At 39.4% G+C, this 12981-nt stretch overlaps 1 protein-coding gene across 1 annotated transcript in view; it reads left to right on the forward strand.

The window, feature by feature from the left end:
- LOC127955916 (gastrula zinc finger protein XlCGF57.1-like) overlaps positions 1 to 12981 on the forward strand; it is a 703806-nt gene that overhangs the window by 14058 nt on the left and 676767 nt on the right. The window contains exon 3 of the mRNA XM_052553549.1: positions 1837 to 3115. Within this exon, the coding sequence (XP_052409509.1) occupies positions 1837 to 3115 (1279 nt within the window). The remainder of the gene's footprint in view (positions 1 to 1836; positions 3116 to 12981) is intronic.

Here is a 12981-nt window from a genome sequence, read left to right on the forward strand (position 1 = left end):
AACAAATTACATTTCACATTTATTTATTTCTGAATATAATGACAATGTTCATAATACCCTAAAAAAAAGGAGCCTCTGAAAAATGTCAGTATTAAACAACTAAAGTGCCATGGTTCAAAGGTATTTTTTTAACTCAATGGAATTTTTTCAATGCAGCAAGTTAACACATAATGTTGTTTCTTGACTTTTTAATGTTTTACAATGTGTGTGCGATGCAAGAAGAGATGATTCAGCATAACAGGCATCGCACATCACCATCTAACTGAGGACCGAAGTCATTTTATTTAACAAATGCACTCTTTACTGTCAAAAGTATTGACATGCAATTGTTACCTTAAAGAGCTCTTCATTTTTCTTTATTTTGCTATCCTCAGATTAACTATAGTGTCTTGCTTGTTTTGTCTTAATATTTTTTGGTTTGACTGAAACACACACACACACAAACGCACAAAAACATTTAAATATAGTTAGATTGTAAAGAAACACTTGGTACAATTGCCCTTATATTTGCACACACAGTTGCATTGTAGTCTATGGAGGTCCTCTGTTGGATAGACGTCACTCAGAGCTTCAGGGCTCCACTTGGCATGTTTAAAAAAAAATTATTATATTATGTTATATTAAATTATATTATGAAAATAAGACCTTAAAATAAAAAGTTGTATGTCATTTTTGTTTCTTCAAAATGACCAGAAACAATGGTCCCTTCTTGGTCAGTGTAGAGTGAGAGTCCTCTCTTAGTAATATAGACGTGTATGTGTGTGTGTGCGTGTGTGTATATATATGGTAATGTAATGTAATAAGCAATATGGAAATGTAATAGGGGTCCATTCTAGTGTGAGTAGAGTGCTATCTTTGTGACCACTGGATTTGGGACGTCTGGGAACACAGACTACCAGATTGGGGTCAGTGGAATAAGGCCAAGGGGTAACGGACTGCACTCTCTTGGGAGACTGGATTGATAGAAGCAGGTCTTCCTTTATGTCACCCACAATGAAACCCTTTACATTTGGTGCTTGCTGACTGCTCATAAGGAAGTTGAAATCTTAAAGTAAAAAAAAAAAGATCAACAAAAGCTCACTTTTAACAATTCTGTTCTTGTTTTTTTTCTTTGTCAAACTTTGTGTGCTGCCATCTTTACTATGTCTCCCTGGTAGAAGAGATTGATATTTCAATGGAAACTTCTTGATTAAATGAAGGACAAACTAAAAATCAACAATATAATTAATTGGTGATTATTTTCTTCATACATGATTACATAAATTCAGTAGTAAATTTGGACAGTTGTGCAGTTTTGTTACAATTATTATTGTGATAATGTCCCTCATGGTCAGAATGTACTCTGAGAAAAGCAGAAGACCTAATACTGAGCCCTGATGCACTCAACACTTGTTTGATTAAATATCTATTTGTTTACACAAAGTATTAGTAGTCGGATAGATGAGATTTAGACCTAAACTGCGCTAGTGCTTATTGACAAATTTAAACAGAATTTTAAACATGAATGGCAGGTTTGGGATTGGTCTCTAAAAGTGGTTTTCAATCCATGTCCTGTGGACCCACCGTTTTCCACAGAACATATCTCCCTTTACTGATGCACTGAGTTCATGAAGCTCTTACCTAATGAGCTGTTGATCTGAACCAGGTGTGTCAAAATTGAGACGACATCAAATGAGGGGAGTAGTGGGTCCCTAAGACCAGGAGTGACTGGTCTATAATATCCCAGTTTTGTTGGAAAATGTTTGTTTTGATGTTTTAATACTTTTTCTTGTTTTTGATGTCTGTTGCTTTAAGCCATTAAAGTCCCACTGACATGTTTTTCTCTTTTTACTTTAGACCTGATGGCACTGAAAGAAGAGAGGCGCGAACTGATTGATCAATATGAGAGACTTAACTTCGTGACTTTAGAAACAACTTCATCACCAAAAAAAGTTCAGAAGAACGAATCTAAGAGTCACTCAACCTGTCATCAATGTGGAAAGAGTTTCAAGAAAAAACAAAACCTTCAAATTCACATCAATGTTCACGAATGCCATCAGTGTGAAAAGACATTCACATGTAAAGAAAGCTATAAACGCCACATGAAAAGTCACACTGGAATGAAGCCTTTCATATGCCAACTGTGTGGAGCATGTTTAGCACATAAACAAAGCCTTAATGTCCACATGAAACGTCACACTGGAGAGAAGTCATTCACATGTGATCAGTGTGGAATGAGTTTCGTACATAAAGTATCCTTTGATTACCACACGAAGAGAGAAACCTCAGGAGGGAATGGTTTTACATGTAAAAGGTGTGGAGAGAGTTTTACTTGTAGAGGAAACCTCAGAACACATATGAGACTTCACACTGGAAAGAAACCTTTTACCTGCAATGTGTGTGGGAAAAGCTTCACATATAAATCACCCTTTGATACCCACATGAGAATCCACACCGGAGAGAGGCCTTTTACCTGCAAACTGTGTGGGAAGAGCTTCTCGCGCAAAGGATCCCTTCAGATTCACTTGGTTGTTCATACTGGAGAGAAGCCGTTTCCATGTGATCAGTGTGGAAAGTGTTTCAGACAAAAATCAACCCTTGATTCACACATGAAAAGTCACTCTGGAGAGAGTCCTTACATCTGCAGATTTTGTGGGAAGAGCTTCTCAGGTACCTCGAACCTTAATGCCCACATGAGAATTCACGCAGGAGAGAAGCCCTTCAACTGTAAACTGTGTGAGAAGAGCTTCACACAAAACGAAACTCTTAAGATTCACATGAACACTCACACAGGAGAGAACCCTTACATGTGTGCTCAGTGTGGGAAATGTTTTGCACGAAAAGCAAACCTTACTTATCACATCGGGCTTCACTCAAAGGAGTATAAATGTCATCGGTGTGGACAGAGATTCCCAGACAAGAGACACCTTACCTGGCATGAAAGAATTCATTCTCGAAAGACTTTCACTTGCAATGACTGTGGAAAGAGTTTCAAATTTAAAGGACAGTTTAATGTTCACATGAGAATCCACACTGGAGAGAAACCCTTCAGCTGCACTCACTGTGGAAAGAGTTTCAGTCAGAACGTAACTCTTCAGATTCATACAAGGCTTCATACTGGAGAGAAACCTTTCACATGTCTTCAGTGTAAGAGGAGCTTCACATATCAAAGGGACCTGAAACGTCATTTGCAAACACATGGAAAGAAACTAGAACGCTCTGCGAGTGGAAAGAGGCCGAGAAAAAGGAGCAGTTTGAAAAATCAAAAGCACATTCGCTCTGGAGGAAGACAGTTTAGTTGTGATCAGTGTAATAAAACATTTCTTTTTCCATCACACTTAAAGATACACCTGAAGAGTCATGAAGATGTGAAAACATATTTGTGTTCTTCGTGTGGAAAGCGTTTTAAATGGCTCCGTAGTTTAAAATGGCACCAGAAAATACGCATCTGTGTAAAACTAAAGCTCCGTTCACACCAGTCGAAAGTAACTCAAATCTGATCATCCACCCTCGTGACTACTTGCATTTGTCTTCTCTAGATAGACTCTTCTGTATTTTTAACCATCTGCTTTGCTATAATTCAGTTGTTTTGTATTAATCAGTATAATTACATTTTGGTTTGTTGCAGGACACTCCTTCGTGAATGTGAAATTCATCTTTGAAACTTTACAGATACTTACATTGATAAATTTCACAATTAAATGTCATTATAAGTGTTGTTATTGTTAGGAGTGATGGCGAAGCATTCTGAACCAGTGTAGTTTTCAACCCAATTGTATCAAAAAAATGTTCATTACTTGAAGCTTTTTAAAAAAAGGTTAATTCTATGGTCATAAAAATAAAAAATTACATTTTAAATGGATAAAATTAATGCTCATTGTCAGTCATTCATTTGTGTTGGTGTGCTGCTTCTAAAAGAATTCAAACATAAACTTATGAATTAAATCTTTGATCTGTCAATGTGAACTCTGCCCATGAAATAACAGTCTAAGGACTAAGGGAAAGTTCATTTGACTTTAATATATAAATTAGATAGAAAGAAAACAATGTCATCTCATCATGTAACAATGTAAATGAATCATCTGAACCAGATACTGAAGCAGTCACTTGGTTTTCATGCGAATGACCCCTTCGGACATCATAAATCACTTGCTTTTGACTAAACAAATCAAGCTTGGATACAGTGCTTCGGTGTGGAACGTATCTCTAATTGTTAGTTTAGTTATGAAACTAGTTATAGGTTTCCACCTGGTCACTTCATGCATTTTTTCTCTGATCGGATAGCTCTCTGATTTTTTTAAACTGTTCCATTTACACTTGGCCATGGATGTGTCTTTCGCAAAATGGATATATATCCAGTCTTCAGTTCCCGTACTATATGCAAATTAAGATTTCATGACAATGAAAGCAAGAGAGATATGCGCTGCATTTATTCATCAACAGCTAATTTCAAAATCAAACCGCAAGAGGAAAGAGCATTGCATCAGCACTAGTAAGATAATTTAGTTTCACTTCTTATAATGAAAATGATTGTGTGTTAAGTATACCTGCAAAATACTTTCAGTTTCATGAAATCTTTCAGTGTCCAGACCCACCTCCTGAGGGTTTGGGCAATCGGATTTAAATCTGTCTGAAAAGCATGTTGGAGGGCACTTACACCTGGGCCCGTATTCATAAAGATTCTAAGAGTCCTCTCAGAAAACTCTTAATTTATCTTAAAAACTTTTACGTAGGAGTCTTAGCTTAAGAGCGATTCGGGACCGATCTGAGAGCAACTCTGAGTAAGGAAAAGACAAAAACTTTAATCTTAGTGAGGAGGCGGGGCTGACCCTGTTGCTATGTATGACACAATCTTTTGAAGACTGTGATTGGTTGGTTGTCCAAGAAGGAAAAAAAAGTGATTTTAAGTATATGGTCTATTCTAATTCTCACTTTGAATTTACATGCGTCATTTATCCTATTTGACCGTTCTCTCACATACATACACACACACACACATTATATGTGTGTATATTAGAAGTGGGCATAGATTAATTTTTTTAATCTAGATTAATCTCACTGTGATCTTGAAATTAATCTAGATTGATCTAGATTAAAATGGCTCATTTGAATTCTGCCGAATGCATTCAGAATATGTATGCTACCCAAATAATGACTAAAAGTAAGTCTTTTAGAACGGGTTTTTCAAGCCAGGTGCCGCATTAGACCAGAGGGTCATCTCCCATTTCCAAAATGTATCACAAACTGCTTGAGAAAGCTGTTCTACTAGGATAATTTGTGATGAAAATAAATTGTTCAATAAGATGTACTTGTGTTTACGAACTGTTTATTCAGTTAAACATGAATTTTGAACTGTAGGCCTACATAAGAGGTTGTAATAAACTGTTAACAGTCAGTAGCTTTTGTCAATCAGTCCAAGCTCTATTTCCCCTTCTTCCACCAGTCACTCAGGCAGACCAGCTTTTTCACATTTTCTGGTGACAAACTAGATCTCCTCTTCTGCACAATATGGCCTGCCAAAGAAAAAAGTCTCTCGCACGGGACAGTAATGTCAGGAGTCCCCAAGTATTTACGGGCAACGTGGGCCATCTTACCATAGACAGCAGTGTGCTCCAACCACCACTTCAGTGGACACTGATCTAGACTTGCATTGGGCTCTACCTTGTACCGCTCCACAGTATTGTCTTCTGGTGTCTCCTCATCTGATTCTGAGGCTGATCCTATCAGTAGCAGGGCTGTTTTCTTCTTGGGTGGCTCAGGGTTCTTCTCCCCAAGTGGCTGCACAGCAGGTTCTTCTCCCTTCACCAACTCACATTGCTTTGCCCATACTGGCTCCCTCTCTGCTCTGGGAAAGCACTTGAGGTCCTTAAACCGTTGATCTAGAGCAGTCGCCACCTTTGATGAATGAAAAAAATTATAATTATTGATTGATTAAAATTTCATTTTCCAAAGCCAACCTCCATATTTCTTCATGACTCATCTATTCATTGACCGATCTACTGGCTATCTTCTGGTCAGTCTGATATACCTTAAGCCATTCCAGGTTTATATTCTCCCTCCGCTGGTTGAGTTCCTTGGTGAAGGCAGTCTTGAATCTCACAATATAGGCAGGATCATCATCGGAGATCTTCATCGCGTGCTGGAGGTGGCACAGCGCAGGTAGAACCACAGAGCAGGATACATACTTATCCCCACCAAGGAGCTCAGTGATGTACCTACACAGACAGACAGACACACACAAACACAGACAGACAGACACACACACACACACACACACAGACAGACAGACAAACAAATAGACAGACAGACAGACACACACACAGACAGACAGACAGACACACACACACACAAAAACATAGACAGACAGACAGACAGACACACACACAGATAGACAGACAGACACACACAAACAAATAGACAGACACACACACACACACACACACAAACACATAGACAGACAGACACACACAAACACAGACAGACACACACACAAACAAATAGACAGACAGACAGACACACACACACACACACACAGACAGACACACACACAAACAAATAGACAGACAGACACACACATAGACAGATACACACAAACACATAGACAGACAGACAGACACACACACAGATAGACAGACAGACACACACACACACACACAAACAAATAGACAGACAGACACACACACAGACAGACACACACAAACAAATAGACAGACAGACAGACACACACACACACACACAAACAAATAGACAGACAGACACACACACAGACAGACACACACAAACAAATAGACAGACAGACACACACACACACACACACACACATAGACAGACACACACACACACACACACAGACAGACAAACACACACACACACACATAGACAGACAGACACACACACACACAAACACATAGACAGACAGACAGACACACACACACACATAGACAGACACACACACACATAGACAGACAGACACACACACATAGACAGACAGACAGACAGACACACACAAACACACACACAGAGACAGACAGAAACAGAGCATAAATAATTAATGACGGATTCAGATTACACATTTTTAAAGTTCTTAATCACATTGCATATAACGGCATGTGTTTCTTAAATACAAAGTGACATTTAAAAGAACTTGTATGCCAATTCATGAACACACTATCTTTGTAGACCATACCTGCATGGCTCCAACAGTTTCTCTAGCTTTTCCAACTTCTCATATTCAGCATTTGTTGGGAGGGCCAGATTGTGCTTCTGCTGAGACAGCGTTGTGTGCAGTGCATCTCTGTTGCGCCTCATACGCTTGATCATCTCAAGTGTGGAATTCCACCGTGTTGGAACATCTTGCACGAGTGGCTCCTGAACTTGTCCAAGGGAGGCTTGCTGGACATTTAGCTCATCTGAGTTGGCCAGACTGTGTTTGAAATGTCTCTGTACAACATGCGCAAAACAGGGCAAATGGCAGTTTCCTCCCTGCTTCCACCATATTAGGAGCGCTGTCTGTTCCAATAGAGCTGATTTTGTCAGCTATCCCCCACTGATTAGCAACATAGAGAAACTGCCTGGCACAGGCTTCTGCAAAGTGACGCTCCTCTGTTTTCATCACACCTAACGGACAGACAAAGTAGATCAGAATAAGTTCACTACTAATAGTAAACAACTAGCAATCATCAAAAAGCAAATATAATTTGGTGATAATTCGTGGTAATTAATAGGCTAAGTAATTAAATTAAATTATGTAATTTAAAACTACATAACGTAGCCCACCTAAAGCGAAGGAGTGAAGTTCCCAGCTGGCATTGATGAGGTGTACAGTAACGCCGAGGTAGTTATCGTTGTTGACAGATGTCCAATGGTCCCCAGTCAGTGCTATACACCTCGCCTCTACCATCTTCTCATCTTTTGCGGCTTTCTCTGCGGCGTGCTGGTCATGTATTCTTCTCATGATAGTTCGCCTCGTAGGAAGTTTGTAAGATGGGTCACCTGTGGCCGCCTGGAGAACAAGCTCGAGACCATCATCTTCAACCACGCTGATGGGCCGGCAGCTGGTGGCAATCCACTGAGCGAGGAGATTAGTTAGCTTGGCTGATAGAGTTGTGCTGACGGGCTTGCCTCGGTTGTACTCAAACATATTCGTTTGACGACGACGCTGCGCTACATCAGTGCTTGGCCCGGCATCTTCCACATTAGCTAAGGGATGCTTTGCGTTTAGGTGGTATTGAAGACTTGAAGAACTCCTGCAGTAAACTAATTCTGCATTCCACAAGGTGCAAACAACCTTAGTCTTGTCGAGGTTTCCATTGGGAAGCAAACCGGGTGGCTTCATAGCTTCATCCATGTCACTCACTTAAAGTCACTTATGTTAGCGCGTCACGTTTGATTTGGTAATTTCACAGTAGGCATTCACAGGTGCGAAGACTCGTGCTCGCCCCCTACAGTGCAATTCGGCTAGGTATACATCCGCGCTAAACCATCAAGGTGAAAGTCATCATAGCTCGCGTAGTATAGACCCAGCTCTCAACCCAACTTTGAGAATAGATTAACTGCAATATTTTTTTTAATCGCCCGATAAGAGTCTCGCGTTAACGCAGCAAGTTAACGCCGATGACGGCCCACCACTAGTGTATATAAATCATTTTTTTATTTACCATGCTTGTAATTTCCTATAAGGTTTTTGATTGGCTTAGAATGATACAAATTGTTCCACTCTTTCCATTTACAGTGAGTGCTGTCCTATTTAAGTGGCGGTTTGAAAGTTGGTTTTAATGTATCAAACATCGAAACAAAACCAAGAAGGGCGAGAAAGCCAAACTGGACAGAGGAACAGTGTTTACTGTTAGCCCAGTTAGTGGATGAACACAATGCCATTCTTATTAAAGGAAAATTTTTGCCAGGTGTCACAGCAAGGGACACAGCAAGCAGACATGGGAGCGTATAGCACAAACAGAAAACTCTGTTTATGCTATACGGTTCATTCCCCCTGCTTGTGCGCACCTATAATAACGGTTCATTCCCCCTGCTTGTGCGCACCTATAAGCCTGCTATATTCATAAATGCAGTTTTTTGAGCCTGCAAGGTGGGAATGTCCAGTGGAAACTAAAATGAACTGCGACACAATAAGATGTTCTGAAAGTGCTGTAATTGCTTATGTGATCACTCTGCTTACAGAAGTTTGTGACAGACCCAAATCATCACTATTGCATTGTTGCATTTTCCCAGTTGCCAAATATCGTAATGTAGTGATTAATTTAATTTATATATTAAATTATAAATTATTATATAATCAACATATAGTCAACAACAATCAACAGGTGTCTGTGGGAAACGGGTTTAGGGACGCAGAGCGTCTCGTTGCCATGCTTTCCAAGGGGAACATTTGTTATCCGGCCAAGGCCAAGCTGGGAGTGGAGCCGAAAGAAGATAAGATACCAGTTGTTTTGGTCTAGTAGCCGCATTTCAATTTAACGGTCACTATGATTGTCTTTTTTGGTCTCCAAATCCTCCAATTTCCTTTCCAAAGCCGTGAGCTTCACTGTGATGTTATCCATAATGCGATTAATAGTCCCAGTCTCAATGCTGACCACTCTGCCCACTGCTTCAATCATGACGGGCAGCCTTGTGAGGCTTTGGACAGCTGTTCCCGTCTTCTGAATTTTCCGATAACCCAGGGCAAAGCATAATCCAATCAGCAGAAGACCTGTTATCATGATTCCTAATAGGTAGATGTCTTCAATGTCTTCCACAGAAAGAGCCTCCAGACACACGACCCGCCAATTCGTCCACGCGTCCATCGTGTAGCCAGCTGCAAACGTTCCGGCAGGGCAGTCAGGTTCCCCCGAACCCAAACTAATCATCGAGAAGATGGTGTCAATTGCGTTGAGAGACCAATTTATCAAATCCATGTTTTTAGTTTAGGAAAGCAGTGCAGAGAGTCTCTCAAAGTAGACAAGACAAGAGACAGGCGAAGCAGGCAAGGCAGGGGAGGAGAGGAAAGAAATGCGACCGCCTCCGTTGAGGGCTAAAGTAGACTGGCGAATCACCTGGTTAGCTTTAAACTAGCTTTAAAATTAGCCTGGCGAATTCAATAAACATGACTATATATGCTCATGGGCATTATGAACTTGTTTAATTAAAGTTAATTAATTAATATAATTCAGACCAAATGGATAAGCTGTAGGCTACCAGTGCTTCCATGATAATGGCTAACGTTAGCTACAATGTTTGCCAAACCAACCAACTTGCCTCGACAATATACTACTTTAATAAGTAAATTAACACAGACAAAGTGAATTAGACATGTAGTGTACACATACCTTTTATTACTTCTTCTCCTCGCTGGATGAGCAGTCAGGTTCTCTGCTGTGTCAAGCGCTCGGTGTGTGGACTCTGGAGATGATGTGATGATGAGGTTCGAAGCACAAACAACCCATGTGCTGGGTCAACTGATATAAGTTGGGTTGATGGATTTTGACCCAATGCATGAGTTGCACAAAAAACCAAAATTCCATATAAATAACCCATGAGTAAAGCATTTCATAACCCAGCAGTTGGGTTGATTAAATAACCCAACATTTTTTAGAGTGTATGCTTTGGGAACCCGTCATCCGTGAACGAGAACAATCTCTCGTTCATTATCTGGCTTGGCTTCATCTTCCGTTGTCTCTTCAGAGCAGTTCAGTCAGTGTACTGTTTGAGTAAATAAATTACTCCATGATATTGGTTTGTTTGAACTCAGAGGGAGTGTCAGCCACATTAAAAAAGTTAACAGCTTAAATCATTCGTGGATTAATGCGTATTGGAGATGCTAACCATTTAAAATGATTCAGTTTGATTTGGTGAACTGGTTCAAAAAGATCCGGTTACATCGAATGATTCGTTCGCGAACCGGATATCACAAACTGCTTTGTTTTGAACTCTCTCACAACAGACACAGAAGAGAAGACAATGATGAATAAAGTCGTAGTTTTTGCTATTTTTGGACCAAAATGTATTTTCGATGCTTCAAAAAATTCTAACTGACCCTCTGATGTCACATGGACAACTTTGATGATGTTTTTCTTACCTTTCTGGACGTGGACAGTATACCGTACACACAGTTTCAATGGAGGGACTGAGAGCTCTCTGACTAAATCTAAAACATCTTAAACTGTGTTCTGAAGATGAACTGAGGTTTGACGGGTTTGGAACAACATGAGGGTGAGTTATTATTGACATAATTTGGATTTTTCGATGAACTAACCCTTTAATGCTTGCTTCCGAATGACAATTTGTTTCTGTTCCTGACTTCTGATGGTTGCTACAGACCTGTAGCAGGCGTTATTAATTGCATTCTCGATGTAAATGTCTGATTTGTGGATATGTGGAGGAAAATCATCCCCTTCCCCTCCGGAAGCATTTGGACGCTTCAGCTCACCTTAAGACAGCACCCTCCACATACAGTTCCAGAGCGCGCCGGCCACTCTATTGTCAGAACCAGCGGCTGCTCCACTCTCTAGTTAATGCAATGTGAATTAACATGAACATTTTGATTTAACATCAACAACCATTTACAAATGCTGTAAAAATATATTGTTCATTGATAGTTCTTGTCAGTCAATGCATTTAATAACTTTAACAAATGAGACATTATTGTAAAGTGTTACCAAATCTTTAATCTTTTATAAGCAATTATTTTTAACCATTTTTATTGATCTAATAGCATTCGTGAAACATTTTTGTCTGCATTACAGCTTTGTCTAACAGTTCAGCTCACAGATGAAGACTGTTTTTTTTATAGTTATATAGACACTTCTATATTATTGTAAAAAATTAATCTCAAATTTAGATTAGATCTTAGAATTAACTGTAGCAGAATCAATGTTACCAATATTTGATCTGTCTGTCCACCAAGCAGACAATATGATCATTTATCAATTCTAGGAAAGGTTATTTTCCTGGCCAAGGAAGAACAGCTTTCCTACTTTAGATGGTACTAGTAATAGTTTGGCATGTTACAAGGATTAACATTCAGTGACTTCGAACTGTGAGCAGAGATAATCAATTGTGAATATAAGGGATTTAATCAAAGACATTATGGCTAACATACAACTAAACAAAGCAAGACATATATATACAGAATGAAGAAAAGTAAGGAAAGAGAGGGAGAAGAACAAAGAATGGCAGTATTTCATATCAATTAACCACAACCCAATGAGAATCATAAAAATAATCAAATATCACTTAAAAAGGGGACTCGAATTTCAACATGCATCTAAATAGTTAAAACGGTTAATTGCATTGTCTTTGTTGCAGAATAAAAGCCCTGATGCAGTAGACAAGGTTCTTGATGATTTCTGCAGGGGTGAGCTGGAGATTTTCCTCTGGTTCTTCTGAAGATAAAGTCCACAGTTACTTGAAGGTAAAACTGCCAAAAGGTAAAATGAAAGTTTTGAAGAGTCTTTGTAGTGTCCGTCTCAAGAAAAAGGGTTTTTGGGCAATGATTAGTCTTGAGTTAGGGGCTTTTGATAGTTCCCAGCTGTACCCAAATTTTGGGTGAGGTGGCCATATCTTTGTGTGTGTGATTTGCATTGAAATTGTGAGAAATTTTTCTGTTCAAAAACATGGCACTTGTCGGCTTCTGCAGGAAAACGTGAATTCACGATGCCTCGGAAGTGGACAACATATGTTATTCAAGCCATCTCTTCTATTTTCATAATTTGGTATATTTATAATCCATTGATAATCAGCATAGCTTTTTTAACAGTATAGAACATCTCTTGTGCCTTATTTTGTTACAAGCCATAGCAGATCACAAAAGGAAGCATTTGACTGGTGTTGTGGAGTAAAAAAGGTTGAAATGCTCTTTTGTTGGACAATAGAACTAGAAACATCATTACAAAGTAAATTTATGCGTGTTTAGCTAATGATCGGCTGCTGTCAGAGCAAGTGTAATTACTGCATTCACACGCTCCACGAATTCTCTCATTTCCCGAGCTGTGAAAACAACATGGATGC

This window comes from Carassius gibelio, chromosome B4, assembly GCF_023724105.1.
Source record: "Carassius gibelio isolate Cgi1373 ecotype wild population from Czech Republic chromosome B4, carGib1.2-hapl.c, whole genome shotgun sequence".
NCBI classification, from domain to species: domain Eukaryota; kingdom Metazoa; phylum Chordata; class Actinopteri; order Cypriniformes; family Cyprinidae; genus Carassius; species Carassius gibelio.